A 21,485-nucleotide genomic window follows, 5' to 3' on the forward strand; every position below is an offset into this window, starting at 1 on the left:
CACGCCCCGGCACGCCACGCCCCCCCGACGCCAATAGGGGAGGGGCCGCTCTCCGCCCGGCGCGGCGCGCTCACGTGACGGCGCCGACCCTATATAAAGAGCCCGCAGGCCGGTCACCGCCCTTTTCGGCTCTCGGCGCTGTTATGGGTGGGGCGCTCAGCGCGGCCCTGCCGGTGAGTTAGGGGGGGTTCCCGCCCGGTGTGGGCCCGCGCCGCTCCGTGGGGCGATGTGGAGGCGCTGCGGGTAGGGGTTGGTCCCCGATGGGTGCTGGCGGGGGACGATGGAAGTGGATTCGGTCGGCGGGGCCCGGTCGGCGGCCTAGGTCGCTGGGGCTCTCTGACAGGTCTCCGCCTCGTGGCGGCCCTGCGGAGTGGGGGGGTGCAGGTGGGAGAGAGGGTCGCGTGGAGCCCCCGCACGGGCTGCGGGAAGGGGACGCCAGCGCAGGCCCCACGGAGATGGCGAGCCCGTGGAGCTTCAGCCTTGAGGCCCGCCATCCCGCGGCGCTCTGGGGAGGGCTGGGTGTGACCGCTGCAGAGAGGCTGAGCCTGCGGCCTGGGCTCGGTTTTGATGGGGAAAGGGCTCGGAGGTGCTTGGTGAGAAGTGGGGTGGTGTTCGCGTTGCGGGGTCTCGCCTGGCAGCCCTTTTCCCGTGGGAAGCGCTCCTGGATGATGGCGAGATGGTATGTGCCTGCTGGAGAGATAAGCGTTAGATTTCTCTTTTTTTTTTTCTTACTCTGCACTAGGCTTTAAGGAGGTAGCTTTGACCGATAAGTGGGAAGTGTTGTGCAAAATGTAGTAGTAGTGCTGTGGTAGGGTTAAAGGTTGCCTCCTCTGTAAACTAATGCTTCGAAGCAGATGCCAGGCTTGGGAGAGTCCTTTCGTTGTGGGGTAGGTGGAGATCATCCCCTGCAGAATAGCTCATTGGTAAATGAGGAGACAACCTTGCCTGTATCACGTGCTCTGGGTAGTAGTTAGCTTTCTAAGTGTTACAATTAAAGGCCCCATGTTAACAAAGTAGTATGATAGCTCACTTGGGCTTCCATGTGCCTGCACATGATGAAAACTATGTTGGTAGGGACATCTGAGAGGGTGATGAATACCAACATATCTGAGCTGGGCATGGAATAGTATGTCGTGGTGTATCTGGTGTGGCTGAAACGGCACGCAGTCCTTTCTGGGCAGCCAAACGAAGTTCATGGCTGCAGGATTGACCTGGTGCTTATACATTAGAATCGAAGGTGTAGAAGATTAAGAAGTTTAGTGGCTCTGTCCTGCTTAAAAATATGGGCTAGCAATTATTTTTGTGGCCTTGGCTCTCAAAAGAGTGGAAGTGTAGATTGCATCAGTGGAGAGCTTTACTCTAAGGCTCAGAGTATTGTTTTGAATTTTGCTTGCATTTTCCAAAAGAGGATGCGTGAACATAACATCTTTATTCTTAGAAGAAGAAAAACTAACGGATAATATCTTATTTTCAGTTTAAGATGCATCAGCTACACTCTTCCCTCTCTTACGGCTTTGAAACAGGTGGGTGCTGCTTCTGAAATACGGAGTTTAAATTGAGAATTAATGTGTAGGTGCACTTAGAGCAACTAGCCTGGAGTACTCTTGTATCTCAGGAAATTATAGGACCAGTGTTTGTAATCCAGTAATCGTCTGTGGTGTCTCTTCAGGCAGTTCTCACTCTTCTACTGGGAAAAGTCACCTGTTTCTTCGTACTGGAAGGTGGATGTGAGGCTCCTGTTGTTTCTGAACCACTAAAAAAAACCCCACTCCTGTTGTTTCTGAGTCCAGCCTCTAACCAGGCTACAATAGTACACTAGATGCCTTTTTTCCTTCATTATTGCTGTTTCACCATCCACAGCGATAAATAGTTTGTTGTTTGGAGAAAAGTACCTGATACATGTTTCAAAAAGAACCTGTAGCTAACAGGATTGATGTTAACTAAATCATAGAGCCTATGATGGTTTCAGTATAAGAGTAGTGGACAGAAGTGATTTCTGAAAACTCTGTGCTGAGGCTTTTTTCTGTGCTTAGTGTCACTGCCAGAGGTACTCCTTGGTCTACAGGGATCTGAAACTGTTGTATCTCTTCCAGATCTGCCACTGAATATGGAGACTTGATGCTACTTTACAAGGTAGAAAATACTGAAATTCAGCATAAAATGGTGCTTAGTGTTTGTCTGACAGTATCTTTTGTTCTAATAACATCAGTAGGCAGACTTTATTCCCTGAGCTAAGTTTTCCCTCTGGTGCCGCAATGATGACACTTATTTGCTACTCTTGATCAAGAGAATGATGAGAACTTCTACCACCATAGCTTTTCTCTGAGGCACAACAACTTAGAATTCCCCTTGATGTTTTGGCTTGTGAATATACTGTTCATAAGCTTTTTTTCTTACAGGATTTGAATGGTACACTTGGAAGACATGCAGAAGAAACATCAGCTGGTGAGAAACATGTAGTCTGTGTAGGGGTTTCTTCCATGGAGCTGACAAACTGGTGCAGTGGAAAGGGTGGGATGTTTAAAATGGGAGGGAAGTACTTTGGAATTAATTTCTGCTGATATGCAGAAACAATTGATACTTGCTAGTATTCAAACACTCTTGAATGTGTTTTATTTGGAGAACCACAATTTTTCAAAGCTGTCACAAGAGGCGATTGCTTGGTACTAGTATTCCAAAGCAGATACAGTGATGATGGCATAGTTCAGCAGAATATCCTGTGAAGAACACTTTTGTCTTTCGCTCCTATCTGATGTGTCTAGCTCTTGTGATCTCTTGCTAGGAGGTCTAGGCTTGGCCATGAAGGCTGAGGGAATCTGATTTTTTTCTTTTGTTGCAGGCACTGGGAGATGAAGCTATAAGCTATGCAAGGTAAATATTGTATTGCTTGCATCTGTAAAAACTAATTTATATACCTGATGTGTGAAGAGGCTGCATGTGATGACAGCATAGTTCAGCAGATGACCCGTGGTGATCACGCTGTTACTGTCTTTCGCTCCTGTCTGATGCAGCCTGCTGTACCTTAGGCTAAGTTTGACAGACAATTCATGTGGAAAGCTGAGGGTGAAACACTACTTTCTTTTGCTCCATGAATGTGTTTTGAAAATTTGTCTCAGAAGATCAGTAAATGGGTTAAACATTAAAAATCTGGTAGGATGAATAGAAGGATAGTGGGCTGTGCTTGTGAAATTAAGCACAAATACAGCAGAATAAATTAGCTATTTCAGTAACACTGTCTTGGTCAATCTGGTGTTGGTGCTCCAAGTTCTGTAAGTGTTTTGTTGCTTTGCAGGCTGCCCTAGACAGAGGATACCTGTGCCTCCAGTGTGAAAAGCTATTTCACCTGTTACTGATGTTGGTGAAGGCAAGGCCTTCCTAACTAAAGGTAATAGAAAAACATTTTTTATATGGATGCTACATTTGGCTTTGCTGCATTTGAGCTTGGGTGTTTTCTTTTGGAGATAAGAGGGTCTGCAAATCCATTCTGTTTCTGGAAAATCTGAAGCAAAGATACTAGTACCCTAAGTGTGCCTTCAGATCCCCTATGGTTCACAATAAGTGTTAAGTAATTGTTTTGTGGTGTTAAAGACTTCTAGAGTGTGACTGTTGAGACTAAATAGTGAATGTGCCAGTACTATGAATTTAGTATCTGAAATGCTTTTCCCAGTTTAGGCCAACTTAGATGTTTACACAAAGTTCATGTCACTGAACTCTGCAATTCCAGCAGTCTCTGGAGTTGAGGAATTACCATCTCAAGGGTGTTGGGAAGAGTGCTAGGACATGGCTTTAGACCCCCCCTTGTGGAAGGGGATGGGAGTTTGCAGTCTACTGTAGATGATGTTGAATCAGGTCTCTGATCCCAATGAGGACAAAACTTGACTAAACGCTGATACAGTATTTCACTGGAACTGTTGTTATGCTAAAACTTTCTGCTGGACCCTATCTAATAGCAACTTCTTCTTTGCAGGCTTCCGAAGTGTTTCTCATTGTGATGTAAGTACTTGTTTTAACTTTGCAAGTATTAGCATAAAAAAATATGCCTAGAAGTGAAGTATTTAACTGCATGTAAGCTGGAGGGAAGTGCAAGGGGCCAGTGTTGGCTGCTGCTTGCGTCTTGCCCAAAAGAGAAAGATGCTTAAGGGGAGAACTGCTGGATAAGGCCCAGCCTTGACAGGCTAGTTTGTGCTAAAATCTTCACTGTGTGCCTGTGAGCTCATGAAGTTGTTTTGGTAGCACTGTTGGTGTGTTTGCCCTCTTCCCCATAGCAACCTTAGCCTAAAGCAGATAGCTGTCCAGTGACTGACAATGTGAGCTGCCTGTGTGATGAGATGTGACTACCTTGACTTCAATCATGGAGGTCTGCAATTAGCTCTATCTGACTTCAGGCACCTGACTAGATTTCATCCTCATGTACTTGCTTGTGCGTTCTCCTAATACTTTGCTTTGTTCCAGGGCTGGTGTGGTGGAGCTGTGAAGTGGTGCAGTTGGTAGTGCTACCAGCAAAAGTAAGTTGCCAGCAAATGCATATGACTGGTCAGAACTGCATGATAGGTGATGGGAAGTGACTAGATGCTGGACTCTAATTGTAGTGCAGCTGCAGTGTTAAACAGAAGGTTCCTTGAGGATTTTCTTACCTCTACCAATAGATCACAGGTTACCAGCAGCCTGCAGGGTTCACTTACCCAAGGTGCTAGGGTCTGAATCTAGTACTTTGGTCAAAGACAGTGATAAGATGCAGTGATGATTGCAACAGTAATGGACAAAGGAGTTTCTGAAAGTCTTAAGGAGGCTCTAGAGTAACATCGGTATTGAACTGACATTTCATTTTCTTATGCCTGTATCCTAGATTTGAGAATGGGAGAACTGCTGGATACTTTGTGACAGATGCTTCTTACGTGCCAAACTGCCTGCTTCTCAGTTGCCGTAAGATTTATTTACTACTTGAAAATGTTAACTGCTTTCTCTAACTGAAAACAAATAGTATGCACCAGTTGAACTATGTAACTGTTATGGACTACTTGAGTTTCTAGTTGATAAGAAAGAATGTGTGGTAACCTGGCAGCGCAGAGCTTGTGCTAACCAAAACCAGTACAATTATTTGCTATTTAACTTTTTACAGGTTAGATTAAGTAGTGGGCTTTTGCAGGGAGTAGCACTTATCTTCAGTAGTTGAAGTAATGTGGTAAAATATTTGTCTCAATGGCTAGATTAGAGCTTTTATGTGATGTGAATGAAGATGTGGTGGGGGTAACGTCTGAAATGCTGAGGTCAGTCCTCCTCTAAGGAGAAACAAAAGTAACAAAACATTAAGCTTCTCTAAGCATGTACTGTTTGTGATGATTAATTCTAAGTAATGGGAATCTCTCTGAAAGAGGCTGAGGAGGACTCTTGTACTGAAACAGTACCCACATTCAAACTTAACTTTTGACGCACTGCCAAGGGGAGTGTGTTAATAAAATTTCACTTGTTACAGAGTGAAGCTTGTGGGGAGTTTATGTGTGAAGACTAACTTATGTCTGAGGTAAGTGTAGAGTACATGGGGTTTGATAATTACTGGAATATTGTCTTTGTGCTAAATGCCTAGGTAGTGGTGCCTAAAATTAGTCCTGTAATAGATCTGATTTGCCTGCCTTTATTGTGTTCTGATTCTCCCACTTGGCTACTGTGGGAATAAACATGATGTGCTTGAAGCAAGAATGCGCTTCTATGTAGTTCTGAATTTGACTTGAAAAGGAAGGGCTCTTTCTGAGCAGGTACCTGACAATTCCTGAGCTGTAGTCAATGGTAAACTTTAGGTAGAGTTCTCTTTGTATGAACAGAATATGTGGCCTCAATGACTCTAAAAATGAGGGTTTTATTGCTGGATGTCTTCATACAGTGGAAATAGTAAAGGAGCTGAATCAGTGGAGACCTCTTAGCCAATACAGTGTTGTACAGCAGAATGCACAGCAACAAATGTAACTCCTGTCACAACTCATATCTGATGTATCTGGATATTCTGTGAACTGACACTATAACACTGCACTCTTGAATTAAAAAGAAAAAAAAAACCAACCCTGTATGCTGTGGTTGTCACTAAGTAATTTCTGCTAATCTTGGTTATGTTGGCTGTACACAAATTTGGGATCAAGTTCTAGATGATTGCTGTACAAACTTGTTTCCTCCAACAGACTGGTTCTTACTTTTAAGGATAGGTTTTCAAGGTGATTTATATGGGACTTGGTTTTTAGGTATCAAAACTCATTGAATACAACTTTCTGTTGGGGAGAGACAGTATCACAAAGCAAGTGGTAGCTTTGTACTTTTCCCTGATTCTTCCAATGTTAGTAATTCTGTATTTCTGATTTGGTTAGGATTTGTAAGCTTTGTATATCCTATTTGGGTGTTGCAAGTTGAAGTTCTTGTCAGTTGCCAGGTGAAATGCAGCCTCCTTGTAGGTCAAATTAGTTTGGTGAATAGAATTTCATAGAGAAATAATTAAACTTGCATATAGTGATGTCTGTTACTCTGAAACAACTTCTTTCTTTCTCAGGAAAGGACTGTGCTGTCTGCAACCTCATTGGGTAAGACCACACAGCAGATTAATTCTGTTAAAAATTTCTGGGAATATTTGTAGCCACTGATGAAATTTGATTCTGCCAAATGAATTACTGTGATATTACAATTTCCGTTCCACTTTTCTCTGAGGTTACGAAGCTGCTGAGGAGCTTTTAGCAGTTGTGCTACTGCATATGTTAATTGTGTTTTCTTGCTTTAGGTGAGGCAGCACCTTTGAAACTACTGTATGAAGAGCTGAGAAGGTGAGTGTAACTGTAGTAATGATGGAATTTATTTGCTGGAACAAATGATGATAACCTTAGCTTGAACTCTCTCTCTGAACAGAGATGAAAATCTAAGGTCTGAGTTGTTCCTAGCAAGCTTCTTGTGCTGGTTTGGTGCCTTATAATGGTTCTTATGTTTGTCTTAATAGGTGGAAGATTGCAGGATTACTTGCATGAACAGCATTAAAAAAGCCAAGTTTTTTTTACCACACTGGTAATGTTTGATACTGATTGGAACCAATAAAAATGTGTTATCTCTACCTGTTGTTGTGAACTTTCTGACTTGAGCAGCTTGCTGTAAAACAGCTCTAGGCTACTTTATAAAAGCTTCAAATGCTTGATTTAGAGCAGGGACAAAACTAGTTGAAATGCTAGTCCTGCAAGTGTCTTAACTTGTCAGATACTGCTAGTGTGCAGACTGCAGTTGACCTGACCAATACCAAGAGTTGGACAAAGCTAAATAACTGAAGTAGTAGTTAGTGTTTTGTAGGTGAGCTAAACACTACTACTTGTGTATTTGCTCCTAAAATTGCAGGCCACCGGGAAGTCTGGTATTATATGTTCAGGCACAGATGATGTGCACAGAATAAGCATACAGCAAATCAGCTCTATGAAGAACTCATTCTCCATTAACACTTCAGCTATTGCTGTAGCATTTCCAATGAGAAGTGAATCTAGACATCCAAACTGTTCTGCAGGAATATTTTCAGATTATTAGTGTTCCCTAGAACCTTTCAATAAGAGGGAATAGGTTTGTCATATCTCCCTCCCACTCCAGGTGGTATAATCCACTTGAATTCAAATTACATATGGTAGAAAGAGCTGAAATCTTTTTGCCCAGAATAGTATTTAATCCTAGAGGAAATGAATTAGACATCATCCTGTGTCCATGTGCAAATTAGATCTCTTCTGCACTAAAGCAAAAGCCATTAATAAGGTCTGTCTTCATCCAGAGCTGATTAGTAACCTCTTAATATTCCCCCCAACATACTACTTTTTAAAATACCATACTTCATTGTGCCTGTTAAAGAGCTTGAAGGGACTGTCATAGCCTGCAGTATAGAAGAAGTCTTCATGGAATGGTTGGCCTCCGTTTCTTAAGATTCTGGCCAAGACTTCAGCTTCCTCAGCATATTTCTCTGGGGAGGCAAATCCACCGAAGGACCTGGTAGGAGTGAAAAGGGAGGGTGTTTTTGTTGGAGTTAAAGCCCCTGCTTTTTATTTTCACAGAAGGAAACTTCAGGCTTGTAAAGCATGCAGTGTTTTAGCACTTCTGATGCAGTTCGTAGTTATTAGGTAAACTATGCAGAACTAGCTGTTAAGGGAGTCTATGGCTATGTATACTACTTTAAAAGGATTTTTAAAAAATACTCAAGTTGCTTGCAATTCTGAGAGTATTAGCTGACACAGATTGTTGCCTGTGGCTTTAATACACACAGAGAGGGCAAGTGTAGCTTTGGGTGCTTTTCCTGTAATAAAGAACTGCCATGCAGGTTTTGTGGGAGTTTGGGACTACAAATAAAGGGGGCTGGAAAGAGTGATTAGGTGTTCTGTAGCATGGGGTGTGCCCAAGAGAAGTTTGTAGTAAGACACCCAAGCATAAGAATGATTGACAGAACATTGGGAAATCAAGGCTCTAAACAGCAGGATATACTCACAGTTAAAAATCAGCTCTAAGGAAGTAGTCTGGATTCTTTATAGATTAACCCCTTTCAGTAGCTCCCTTCATTTGTCAGCTGTGCTTGTGCTGCTTACCGGACAAAGATGGCTGCTGCCTTCCGCTCTTCAATAAACACATCCGAGTCTGTGGGCTGTGGTGGAGAGTCCTGATGTTCAAATGGCACAAAGAAAGAGATCTTGAAGTCTGTGCAGCCACATTTTATCAGGCATGTCACTGGCACAGTCATATCAATTTTCATTTCTAGAGGAGAGGGAAAAAGTCTTCTAAGCTGCAAGCAAAGACAGTGCCTGAATGCTTCTGTAAAGGGTCATGCAGACTTATCCTAAAAGCAGAAACCAAAGCACCCTCATGGGTATGACAGCCTAATGGAGTCATGAGGGTGTTAGACCAGGAAAGTGAACCGGCTTTGTCCTGCAGCTCTTCTACTGTCTTATACTATTTAGCTTTGTCTCCCATTTGTATTTCTTGCAGTTCAAAACCAGCACATTTTACCTTTCTCATTCTTCCCTTGGATGTAGTGGAAAAGTTTCCAGAAGCCCTGGCGCATTGCCTCCTTCTGGGTCTCTCCCCTAATGACTGTGCTGACCCACTTTGCTGTCTCATACTGACGCAGTTCATAATCCTTTGCCTGAAAGGTAGCAAAAGTCACAGTAACTGTGAGATGAATACTACAGATGACATAGATTAATAGCTACTCTTCCCAAATCAGCATGAAAGTATTGTTGCAATCGGGTAACACTGGGCAGCCTCTCAGCTGCAGACTAGGCATACCCCCAACATCAAAAGATTTGATGCCTCCCTGGTGAAACCACGCTGTTCTGCCTTATGAGCTCCTCAGAGCTTAAAAACAGGTGTTCCTCTTCCCCTTTGCAATTTGGTGTTAACAGTGTCCATAGTAATGCTTCCCAGCTCCTCCATGCTCATCAGACTGAGAATCCCAAATCCACCTTAGCTCTGCAGCACCCTGAGTGCAGAGAGTTCTGCTCCCCTGTCCTTTAGCAGTTACCATCGTCTCTACTGAGCTCCACCGAGGGGACTGCAGATCCAGGGACAGAAACGTTTGCTTGAAGGATTTGATCATCTTGCCAGAGCTGAAAGGCAGACACAGTTCATTGGCCTCTCTCCAATCAATGCAGTATACATGGGGAAGAAGAAAGCACTAGGGCTTTTCTGCCTAATGTCAAAGAGCTTTTCCTCAGCCTCTGGTCTCCAACTTTTCAGTAACACCTGCTATGCTGAGAAGTGACTGGAAAAGTTCAGACAAGAGACTGGTGCTTTCTAAAAGGCAGTTGTCCCTGAAATTGTGAAAGGCCTGGGTTCCACTGCTTATCCCCAATGATTCAACAACAAGGGCTGAAATCCTTTAAGTCCTTGAAGGAACCAACAGAAGACCAAGAAGCTACTTCTAGGCTGATGTGGAAGTGGTCATCTTCCAGGATAAGCTGCCTTTGCTTATCTGTGAAGTGAAGGCATTTCCTGGCTGCGAAACAGAAGGCTGAGATACTGCAAGTGGTAGTTGTGTGGAAATCCATAAGTAAAAAGGACTTGAGTTCAGCCAATTTGCTCCTGGATGAAAATGTATTGGTGTTCGTGGGTACTCTTATTGACTGTGCCCATAACTTTATTGGGCCTCATAATAGCTGATGCCTTTCTTAAAGGCCTTTAGCCCCAGAGTCCTGTGGATAGATGAGATTTTCTGTATTTATGAATGTGTAGGTACTTTCCTAGGAAGCCTTCACACGGAAGGAAAAAGCCGAAAACATGAAAACACTCAAATTCCTCTCACTGTCCCAAAATAAAGCAAGTGAAAATAATCAAAATCACTATTGAAATAATCACATCTGGTTAAAAGTCTTGAGATTTTAGGAGCCTTTTATGATTTTTGTCTATACCAGGCATATCATATATACCAGGCATGTCTATACCAGGCAAGATCGTAGTGCATAACCTGCATCCTAAGAAAGTCTCTGCTTTCTATTGCATTATGATGTCATTTGCACTTAACATTGCAAAGATGACATGTAGTTAATTCAGCAATTATCTTGATTCTTAGATCATAGTACCTTGTGTTCTCAGAGTATAGCTTAATTGCATGTTTCTTGGGTAACAGAACAAACTTTGAGGTTGTTCTTCATTTCTCCACCTCCTCAACTGTTTATAGCTGCCCACACAACAAGAAGCCACTGCTCTGTCACTTGTGGCTTTACCTTTTTCATGGGCTTTTAGTATTAAAGGTGTACTGATGCAATTCACAGCATGTCCCAGTGGTAAAGTCTTTAAGGTATGCCATCTTTAACATGACATTTGTGAATAGCTATTTTTGTACCATGGCTATTTTTGTAAAATCAAGAAGTGCCTTGTGCTACATAATTACCTTCTTATCTGTTTCCATTTTCTTAGGACATGTAGACTACTGTTGAATACTATTAATCCCCTTCTGTACCCTGGTTTAGAGGTGGCTACAAGGAGTTTTCTCTTTGGGATCTATGAGGTTGAAAAGCTTTTATCAAAAAAGACCAAAAAACCTGCTGGCACTGATTTGACTTACAATCCTTAAAATAAGTAGTGCACAGAGCACTCATGTGTTGAGCTTTTTCTAGCAGCTCCTTCAGTTGTCACCCTAGAGCAAGGGAAGATCAGAGAACCACACAGCAGGAGACTGATGCCAGCAGTTAAAAGCAGGCACTGTCCCCCTCCCTGTCCCAGCCTGAAGAGACAACATCTTCGGCAGTTTTTACCAGAATGACTGGTCACCAGGGACTGCTGCACAGTCCCAAGCTGCACAGTTCTACTCTAATACACTTTTTGTCAGTAGTATTTACAAATCATCAAAGCATAACAATAAAACAGGAATCCAATCATTTTATTAGGAGTAAATGTGAGCAATTATACTGAAACTTCTACAGTAATTTATTTTATCCATTGCCATTTCAAAGGCAAAGTTGATGCTGCTTTGCTATCACTTCACTTTCTATTTCTCCTTGCTACAACTCGGTAGAAAACACATTTCTCCTCTTCATGTGATCCCTGGGTATGTTAGAAAGCAGAGAAGTAAACATTCCTCTGTTTCAACACATGCTGTTGTAGGAGCTGCTGTACGAGCTGGCTTGTCTCTGTACTTGCCAATTCTAACCCCTCCCCAGCACACCTTTTCTTAACTACTGGTTAGATCTGTCACAGCTCTGTCTTTTATAACTTTGTGGCCAGTACTTTTGGTGACTGCAGGTACGAAATATTTTTTAATTACATAAAACAATGCTTAGGAGGGAGAAGACAAACTGAGAAGAATCCTCCAAATATTTACAGTTGAATTAATTTTTAGATCTACAGGAAAGCTTAGCTTTGAGATTTCCATCTGTTCATGTAAATATTACTGTAGGGTGTCTAGGCTTTTTCTGCAGCTGTTAACACATGGGCCAAAGGGACAGAAAGCATAGCAGGCATCTTCACAGGTTACACTAATGCAGCAAGTATGCATAGCCAGAACATGCCATTCTGCAAGCCGCTAATTATATTAAGAAAGTGGAGAAAGTAGACATACTTACGTTTTAAGCTGTCCTTATCCTTCTAGCTATTGCAGTCTATCCTTCTGAGGCTGCACATACTCACAAGATGCTGTGTGTCAGTGTTTATTTCAGTTTCATCCAACTCCGCCCATGCCTCAGCCCTACTGGAGGGAGATGCTGTTATGAAAACCAGAAGGTTGTAGCCTTGTCCTCCTCTGGGTCTCATTGGAGAGCTCCCACGCAAATGCCGAAAGCCCCACCTCCTGCCCACGAGGCAACATTGGGTCCAGTGTGTGATCTGGCTCCATAAACAGTTTTGCGCCCTTGTGTAACTTCTCCTGCTTTCTATGGCTTTGTGCCCACTTAATGTCAGGGTCACCAGCAGGTTTTGTGCTCTCAGGAGAAAGAATTTCACATAAATAACATTCCCCCTCAGACTCAGATTACATGAAAATGATGGTACAGAATGACAGCTTTTCCTTTTTACCCCTGGGGTAAAATGGTGGGTAGTAATGTGGCTGCAAACTAAGCTAAGACCATCCTCACGAGATTTCTGCTGGCATGTTATGAAAGACAGACAGTGTTCTATAATGGCTGTCTGTTTTGAGCGGTATTTGAGACTAATCAGCCCCCTTAGCCCTTGGATATCTGCACAAAGGGGTTATACAAAGCTGTTGTGAAATTCTGTCCTGCTTACAATACACAAAGTGAAGCTGGACTCTTCATTTAACCAGCTGCAGCTCCAGAGGTATTCAGGTACCAGCACAATAGAGCAGATTAAACTTCACAGTTTGAGTTCTGAGAACACCTCCTGTGTTCGTCATGGTTTGTGCAAATTCCTTGCAGCCAGATTCAGCTAAGCTCTCTGGGACATTTGGAATCAATAGCTGAGTGACTTTTAATAGGAAACACACTTTGCTTGCAGAGAACTTCATCAGGATGCTGTGTGATACACTCCTGTTCCAAAAGCGGGAATAAAAAAAACCCCAACCCATGCCAAATAGCAATTGCAAATTTATCTCTAAAGCCACAAAGCTCTAAAGCTATAGAAGTGGGGTGGTGTAAAGAGTGGTTTACTAATGGAGCCTACCAGCACATGCTAAGGTCTGAAATACAGAACCTGTTCTCTGCATACTTTGTACTTTTATTTTATGGAGTAAACTTTCTCTCAATTTTACCTGTGTTCTTGGGTCAAACAGGAAAATCAGCAGGGTGTTTTGGAGAAGCAGAAGCTTCTACTTCATGGTCTTTGCTCAGGAGCTACAGGCATGCAAAGGCACGTGCTTGTGCAAGGTTAGCTGTTACATTACTCTGTCGCCCTAACATTCCTGTCAAGTGTGTACTAGTAACTATTTTCTCCAGAGTAGAGAAGGCCATGTAAAAAACTACACCCAGCCACAACAGTTTGGCAAATCTCAACAAATCTACCCTGATCACGAGCACAGAGAAGTATTGCCTTGAAAGGGGGGCAATTTGTAGATAAACACAAGCTCCCTGTGAATTCTCATTTTGTTTCTGAAGCAGAGAGACCCAGAACAAATCCCCAGTCAGTTTGTATGTGTCCAGCTGATGTTTCTGTCCCTGACAAAGAGCTAACTGTTCCTGGTGGAGTAGCCCGAGGTTGGAGAACAATCATCAGTGTTTTCCCAAGAGGTTGTTTTCCAAAACCCTTGTTTTTCACATATAAAATGAGAGAACATGTCAACAGTTGGAAGAAACAGTAGGGCAGGCATGAGGACATGTATTCTGTACATAACTGTATACATACCCAAACCATATATAATTAGGGGGATGGGGAAGGGATTATGATGGAAGCTGACACGCAGTCTCACTGGTACCTCCAAATAGGGGAAAATCTGAGTACGCTAACTCTGTACCCCTTGCCCTTTACACAGGAAAATAATGTGAAAGAACTGTTTTAGCACCTTGAGGTCCCACTATTTTGCAGAACATATGACAGGGAAGTTCAACAGCATATGTGTACTGCTAGCTTGCCTGGCTATCTCTACTGCATGGAAAAAAGCAAAAACAGGCAGTAACAAAGGCTCATACTGCTTATATAAATACCAACCTCTCCTTGTACACTGTACCTCTAATGCAAAGAGTTGCTGCCCACAGAGGAGCCCTAAGTGTACTAATTCAATCGGCAGTAATTAAGTCTCAAAGGTAGCCTCTGTTTAATATCATACATATATGTCTGGGACTTGGCTGGTATCTTCCAGAATAGCCGACAAAGCAATGTTTTCCTGTACTGTTGCCTTAAACTTAAGGAGTAGAGATGAGGCCACAAGCACATAAAAGCATGTGGTTTGTAGCTTAACTTTACTATTTTCAGCAGGTACTTCTGCGCAGAACATGATAATGAACTTAAGTAATGGCTTTTCAGGCTAGCAGCTTCTATTGGATAAGTATAAGGACAAGCCTGTGATATGATCACATGTGATTTCTATTTTTCCTCTCTATAGACCCTATCTATAACAAGCCCAGACAAGACCTTAAGCAACATGCTATATAGCAAAAATGCTTATGTCTGCTCTGTGGCAACATTACAATAGCTGCTGTCAAATTCATGCAAGTGTGTTGTAAGTTGCCTTTATCCCTAGAGGCAAGCACAGACTGCTTGCACAAAAAAGATTAATTTTTCCACTGACTTAATTGTGTCAGGTTTGAAGAAGCCCAGGAAAAAATGTTACAGTATGGTTACTGATAACTTTGAGTCATGTTCTTGTAACTGACAAGTCTGTAGCGTAATAGGAAAAAATTGCCTGTGAGGGACAGAGAGGGATGCATACGTCTCCAGTCTGGCCACTCACATGTTCTAACAAGTGGTCTCAACCCAAATGCTCCAGGCAGTTTTGCATTTCTGCCTAAGCCTGTCAGGGCATCAGTTAGCCCTGCGTTTGATAATGATTTTGATTTAAAAGAACTGACACTCTTCACGTATAAATGACATTCGCTTTTGCAAACACACACTTATCAGATGATGCAGGAGCTCTTACTTCACAACACAGAAGTTGAGCATGTGATGTGACTGCAGTTATTGTAAATAATATTCCAGGGCAGCAAAAGTGTCTTTATATGTTGTTAGATGAACTGTGGTTTTCTGCAAAATCATCTCCCAAAAGAAGCCTCTTATCTTCTTGCTCTAAAGAAAGAGAAAGCTTTCTAGCAAATTCCATTTTATATCTTATTCTCACTTCCAGCAAGGGAAATGAAGAAGCATAAGCGTACCATCTTCTAAAGAAGCAGTTGAATGTACTATAGTACTGTTCCAAGGAGATTCCATATTATCCTTTGCAAATTGCAGAAATTGAATCTCTGCCATAACTCTAATGAGATTGTATTTAGACCTTCTGCTCTAACCTACGCATTTTATGTCAGCACACCAATTTGTTACCATTGGATTGGCCTTCAGCCAAAAATCATTTGCTTTCTGGAAATGCATATGTGGATTTTGTCCGTCTGCTTTTTGCCTGATTCCAGCTAATTTGTTACAAATGACACATGAAACTATTGCATCTCCCTGCTACCCTGAACAGCTGACTCAATGACAGCATTACTTAAAATCTTGCTAAATGACTCCTCGCTCACTTTGTCAGAGATTGCATGGAAGTGACTGCTCTTGACCAAATAAAAAGCTTCCTACATCCAACACCACTCCAGAGCACTCTTGACTTGGCATTTTCCAAGATTTCTCTGCCAAAGGTCACATTTTGGAATCATTCTAGGTTTGGATAATTCATCCTAATTAATCCTTCCTTCCAGCTGCCATGAAAAACCTTCCTTAACCTTCCTGTCTTCTGTCCATAGAGCCCAGAGGGAGATTGGAAGCTTTCTCAGCTTTATATACTGCTTTATTCACTTGGCTTATTTCCAAAATAAGGGTTATTTTTAATATGGATCTGTTTAGGGATCTAGAGGGGATCTTCCCCTGAAAACGCATCCACATCCTGCTATTGACAGATTCTTCTCAGAAACAAGAACATGAAACAAAGTGAATTTTTATCTTTAAGATAAGAACATCTCATGCAGGGAAACAGGATTAAGGTCACATAGGTAACAATGTTTGCTGGGAAAAAGCCTTGACACAAATCTATTGTGTTGCTATTTTTGCCTTTTTAAATGGTATTTAACAATGACTTAAGCTCTAGCCTAAGGTGAGAGAGAATACACCTTCTTTGCAAACACAACTCTGAAGAGGAAGGAGCCAGGCATCAATCATCTGAGAACATCAATCATCTGAGAACACTACTCAGAGAGAGGTCTCAAAAAAACAACGTTAAGGAGAACAGGCATTTACTGATTGTTTCTTACCAATAGGAAAGTCCAGTATTTGTCACCAACAACCCGTACCGCAAATAATGCTCTCAAGCAATACAGAGAAAGAAGTAGTTAGCAACCACAGTGGCAGCCCAAGGCCTCTTGCTTCTCACCTTCTAGACAAGCTGCTCCTCTGCCCAGGGCCTGGGTTAAGCTCCTGACTCTGCTGAAGGCTTATTTTGAGATGATGGGAACAGCCCCAATACTCTGAAAAGGACCCAGGTATGTGGAAATTGCCCTAGAGAGGCCAGGGTTTCCCTGTGGAGTCTCAATGACCTGAAAACATGTCCAGAGATGATGGAAACAGGCCCAGAGCATAAGGACTAGTATCTTAGAAAAATGTTAAAGAAAATGATCTCCTAAAATAATAATATTTTCCACTTTCTCCAAAAAGACATGAAGAGATAACTGAAAAAATGGTGAGCTGCTTGCTAGGCGTGTCTCTATTGTGATAGCTCTTCATCAGTAGGACTTGAGGACCACTGTGATACATATTGGGAGATGTGAAGCAGAATGAGGAATCCATTACAAAACCCTTGCAACCTAATCGTGAATGTATTTGTTGGCACGCCAGCATTAGTGATGCATGCCTGTAGGAAAGTGTTCTCTTTCTGGCCTGTTGATCCAACTAACCACCTAAGCACAAATCGATCAGTTATCCTAGCTGAAGGTTTGTCTCCTAAGCTTCTTCCTGATCTTAGTTGCATGAGTATGGATCATATCGGAACTTCTCCCATCTTCTAACAGTGGGGATTTTGGTAGTGGGTGTGGAGTTTCGGTGGGCATTTTTGTTATTTAGATTGTGCCAGTAAGACCTCCAGAGATGGATTCTTTAAGAACCTGGTCTCTCTTTCCTTTCTCAAGATGAGCCAGTGCTGCATTCTGCAGCAGATGGCACTGTTGTTTGTATTCAGAGGTGAGTTTAATACAAAGTCCCTGAAACTCTCTTGGTTGCCAATGGTCACTTTAGCTCACTAATCGATCCAGTTTACAGTGATAGTTCTTTCTATTTCTGAAGTGTTACATTTGAATATACTCTAGTATCTATTAGTGAACTGTTAATGGGAAGATTAAGCATTTAAGCATCTTAACATCTTGGCATGTTAAACATCTTCTATACAGCAGACACACCAGTCTGAATGTCTGTGTTAGGACAGTTATGAAAATCCTAAGTTAGGAAAATCCTCCAGGTTATGCTCAATTCTAGAAGAGTTCAACTGGCAAGCTTCCAGGTAGTATTGATATCCAACTTAACAGTTTAAAACTCAAAGTTAAAATCTGAGAGGTCAGTATTTCTTTTGATTTTTGCACCTTTAGATTTAGAGCAGAGAAAATGAGGTAGATGCTATACATATAATGACATCACGTCAGCTTCTCGGATGATGTACTTTTGAATACCAGCCAGCCAAGATGGTGTTTAACAGAATTTCATCACTTTCACAGGTGTTGTCTTTTTGAATTTCTGCCATCATTTAGGCTTGGGTACTTCATATTTGTTCTGAAAATAGATTTGGGTCTGTCTTTAAAGGAATATTATCTCTGGATGCATTTATTTATTGCAGAGAGAAGCAGAAGCAAAACTATAGTTTAATTATGCCCAACCAGAACTGCACTCATGGTAGCTTGAGAAATGGGAAAATCCAGATGTCAAACTGTATATAGGTAGAGAGAAGTGTGATTTGGGGAAAGCAGAAGTAAAGGACAGGGGTGGTAAATTGTAGTCAGTGTAGAAAATGTTGGAAGTGTTAACACAGCAAAACCAAAACAGTCTGAAGGAAACTTGGAGGGCCTTTGGCATTAGTAGTTAACCTACCTCAGCAAATCAGTTATATGAATAATGGTGTTCTTAATAGATACGTGAATCCACTATGTTGGCACATGGCAGCATAAAAGTGTTTATAACTTCCTATTTGAAATTACCCTGTGGAGTTATTTAGACAAGCTTTTGACATTCATGTTCATTTCTTTTCCCTATAGAAAAATTGCTTAAATCTCTAAAACTGTGTTTTTATTCCTATACTTGTTTTGGAAAAATAGCAACCAATTTTTGTTGTTGTTTTCACTGGTGTCCTTATTATCCTCTGAGCTTTGGCACTACTGACACTTTACTGCTTATTTCAGTGGGAAGTGGGAAGACACTTTTCTGGTCACTGCACAGCATGCTGCAGCTGCAGACAGCCTAAACTCTTCTTCTGCCTTGCCCAAAACTTACAATGCAGATTTTGGAACCTGAATGTGAGTTCATGTATTCAGATTCTCCTGAATATAAATTCCCACAGCCATTTAAGCTTTCCTAAATGGTTGGTTTTGTTTTTTTCTTCCATTGGAAGGATATATTTGGCATTAAACATGCATTTGAAATGGGTATAAAGGAGAGGAAGTATTTTAAGTGGCGACAGTAAACTCATTTCTTCTTTCATCCTTATGACTCTGAACTTACATACACATCATTGGCACTGCTGATTGCATGTGGTATGCTAGCACTCGGGAGATTAGCATAAGGGGATGTGCAGGTATTCATTTGCTGACAACTGTAGGAAGAATGAAGAGAGTTAGTAATTATCCACTGTATTATGTAGTACTGCTGAACTGGACCTATGCTGTCCTTCAAACCTCTGTGGAATAACCTGTGTGTTGGTTTTGGCTAAAGAACAGTTCTTTTTCCTTCTGGTAATTACATAGGGCGTTATCAGTGTAAATATCAGAGAGTCTTAGCATCTTTACTATCATTTTCTTAATTGCATTCCTTCCAAAGGTAAGCAAAGACTGCCCTGAAACACGAAACCCTTGCCCTAGGACTGGGGGAGAGGGTCAGAGGCAGTGAGGGGAGTCAGAAACAGCAATCATGGCTTTGAAGGATGTGGAAAGACAGTCCCAACCCTGAACCAGCACTGAACTGGGGAGGTGATGGGCTGGGGCAACTCTAACATTTCTTAAAATGTCTTTAAACTACTGTAAGATTTTAACACCCTCTAGGCAGCTCTAAACCACTGTATACCTCTTCTAGATTGCTCTAAAAGTCCTTTAATTAGCTCTGAAGAGCTGTAAGGACCTCTGTATTGCTGCAATGAGGCAATTGCCTCAAAACAGATGTAAACACAACTCTACATGGTCTCTAAACCACTCTAAAACTCTTCTAATCAGCTCTAAAATGCCACTAAATGGCTCTAAACATCTCTAACGATTTATTATCACCTTTAAAATGCCTTTAAACTTCCTATAAACAGCTCTAAAGATCTGAAAAATAACTCGAAAACTCAAAAGCACACTAAGCAGTTCTGAGGAGCTGTAATATCCCTTTAAAGAGTACTAGGGTCCTCTAAACTGCACTAACATCTTTCTAAGCCTCCTCTAAGCAGGTTGCAGATTAATGTGATCTTATCTAGAACTCCTCTATATTGATCTGAAGGTCCCTGAATTGCCTTTAGGCCTCTTAAACTCCTCTAAGGACCTCTAAAACTCCTTGAAGATGCTCTGAGGTGCTCTAAACCCCTCTAAAATACCACCAGACAGCTACAAAACGCCTCTGATGAGCTCTTAAAGAGCTATTATTACACCCCCTAAATTACACCTTTTAAAATTATTTAACTGATTCTAAAACACTCTAGAGTGCTGCTAAACCAGTTTGGACTTCTTTAAACAGCTCCAGAATACCTCTAAAATGCACTACACTGCTCTAAAACACATCTAAACAGCTCTAAAACTCTTCTAGTCAGCTATAAACAACAGTGAGAAGCTATAAATTCCTCTAAAACCTCCACCCCTCCCCTCTGAAAATCCTCTAAACACCACTAATATCTAAAATTCCTCCATGCTGCTTTAAGCAACAGTAAAATGCTTCAAAACAGGTCTCAAATCCCTCTCAGTCTCCTTGCAACTGCTCTAGAACTCCTTTCTGCAGTTCTGCAGTTCTGCAGTCCTGTTTAGAGAAACAGTGCTAAAACTTCTCTGAAGTCCTGTAAAACTGCTCTGAACAGCACTAAGCAGCTCCACACCACTCTAAATTGATCTAACTCCTCTAAAGCCCCTATAAACAGTTCTAAGTAGCTCTGAAGTCCTGTAAAGTGTGCCAAAACTCCTGTAAAGCACTCTAAACAACTGTAAACTCCTTTACCTCTTCTAAACCTCTTCTAAAAACCTCAGAGCACCTCTAAACTGATCTAAAGCTCCTGTATGTTGCTGTAAGCAGCACTAATATGTCTCTAAATAAATCTAAAATGCCTCTAAATCTCTACTGTACAACTCTAAACTCCTCTACACAGCTCTAAAATTCCTCTAAAGAGCTCTAAGCAGCTCTAAAACCCTTCTAGATCAATCTGTAACTCCTATAAACCATTCTAAGCAGCTCTAAACCACTTCAAGCTACTGTAAAACTTCTCTCATATGCTGTCAACAGCACAAAGTAGCTCTAAAACTCTCTTAAAATACTCAGAAAATCTTCTGAACTTTCTCTAAATGGCTCTACAGAGCACTGAATTGCCTCTGAATGAAAATACACTGTTCATCTGGGGCCAGTAGTGCTTAACCTCTTCATTAATGACCTAAATGATGGAGCAGAGAGCACCCTCAGCAAGTTCGCAGAGCGAACTTGACAGGCCAGAGAAATGGACTGACAGGAACCTCATGAACTTCAACAAAGGGAAACGCAATGTCCTGCAGGAGGGGAGGAATAAGCCCATGCACCAGTACAGACTGGGGTCCACCCAGCTGGAAAGCAGCTTGGCTGAAGAGGACCTGGGGGTCCTGGTGGACAACCGGAACATGAGCTAGGAGTGTGTCCCTGCAGTATCCTGCATTTGGAAGAGAGTTGCCAGCAGGTCACGGGAGGTCATCCTTCCCCTCTGCTCAGCACTGGTGAGACGCATCTGGAGTGTTGGGCTCCCCAGTAAGACATGGACTTCCTAGAGCGCGTCCACTGAAGGGCCTCAGAGATGATCATAGGATTGGAGAATCTGTATTACAAGGAGAGGCTGAGAGAGCTGGGACCGTTCAGCATTGAAAAAGATAAATTACCCATAGGGATGGAAGAGCACAGAGAAGAGGGGATTTCTGGAAGAATGAGATGAGCCTCAAAGAAAAGAAAAATACATGTGCTTTGTGAGAACCTGTTAATAAAGCCAAACCCCAGAGAAAGTGATAGCTGCATGTGAACAGCCC

The 21,485-nt window shown here is 42.0% G+C and overlaps 1 protein-coding gene, 1 long non-coding RNA gene and 7 other non-coding genes across 10 annotated transcripts; 8 read left to right on the plus strand and 1 right to left on the minus strand.

Moving 5' to 3' along the window:
• The first annotated feature begins 106 nt into the window (after positions 1 to 106).
• Positions 107 to 7,081, plus strand: LOC140654342 (uncharacterized). 2 transcript variants are annotated; one of them, XR_012043394.1, is made up of 13 exons: positions 107 to 173; positions 1,475 to 1,523; positions 2,094 to 2,133; positions 2,400 to 2,445; positions 2,840 to 2,871; positions 3,293 to 3,385; positions 3,968 to 3,993; positions 4,453 to 4,505; positions 4,847 to 4,923; positions 5,474 to 5,521; positions 6,533 to 6,563; positions 6,758 to 6,800; positions 6,971 to 7,081. It is a non-coding gene; the product is annotated as an uncharacterized lncRNA (long non-coding RNA). The 2 variants fall into 2 exon arrangements; XR_012043395.1 differs by having other exon boundaries at positions 159 to 173; positions 2,034 to 2,133.
• On the plus strand, positions 1,043 to 1,120 carry LOC140655045 (small nucleolar RNA SNORD74). The gene has a single exon (XR_012043621.1). It is a non-coding gene; the product is annotated as a small nucleolar RNA SNORD74 (small nucleolar RNA).
• On the plus strand, positions 1,952 to 2,018 carry LOC140655056 (small nucleolar RNA SNORD75). Its single transcript, XR_012043631.1, has one exon. It is a non-coding gene; the product is annotated as a small nucleolar RNA SNORD75 (small nucleolar RNA).
• LOC140655030 (small nucleolar RNA SNORD24) lies at positions 2,249 to 2,330 on the plus strand. Its single transcript, XR_012043606.1, has one exon. It is a non-coding gene; the product is annotated as a small nucleolar RNA SNORD24 (small nucleolar RNA).
• Positions 2,681 to 2,761, plus strand: LOC140655047 (small nucleolar RNA snR60/Z15/Z230/Z193/J17). The gene has a single exon (XR_012043623.1). It is a non-coding gene; the product is annotated as a small nucleolar RNA snR60/Z15/Z230/Z193/J17 (small nucleolar RNA).
• On the plus strand, positions 2,929 to 3,014 carry LOC140655048 (small nucleolar RNA snR60/Z15/Z230/Z193/J17). Its single transcript, XR_012043624.1, has one exon. It is a non-coding gene; the product is annotated as a small nucleolar RNA snR60/Z15/Z230/Z193/J17 (small nucleolar RNA).
• Positions 5,326 to 5,404, plus strand: LOC140655033 (small nucleolar RNA SNORD79). The gene has a single exon (XR_012043609.1). It is a non-coding gene; the product is annotated as a small nucleolar RNA SNORD79 (small nucleolar RNA).
• Positions 5,846 to 12,172, minus strand: HEBP2 (heme binding protein 2). Its single transcript, XM_072867531.1, has 5 exons — positions 12,048 to 12,172; positions 9,509 to 9,593; positions 8,995 to 9,130; positions 8,577 to 8,742; positions 5,846 to 7,986 (listed from the first exon to the last, which is right to left on the minus strand). The coding sequence occupies exons 2-5, from the start codon at positions 9,581 to 9,583 to the stop codon at positions 7,812 to 7,814; spliced, it is 552 nt and encodes a 183-aa protein (XP_072723632.1). The 5' UTR covers positions 9,584 to 9,593; positions 12,048 to 12,172; the 3' UTR covers positions 5,846 to 7,811.
• LOC140655044 (small nucleolar RNA SNORD47) lies at positions 6,615 to 6,690 on the plus strand. Its single transcript, XR_012043620.1, has one exon. It is a non-coding gene; the product is annotated as a small nucleolar RNA SNORD47 (small nucleolar RNA).
• Positions 12,173 to 21,485: the final 9,313 nt, after the last annotated feature.

This window comes from Ciconia boyciana, chromosome 7 (assembly GCF_034638445.1).
Source record: "Ciconia boyciana chromosome 7, ASM3463844v1, whole genome shotgun sequence".
NCBI lineage: Eukaryota > Metazoa > Chordata > Aves > Ciconiiformes > Ciconiidae > Ciconia > Ciconia boyciana.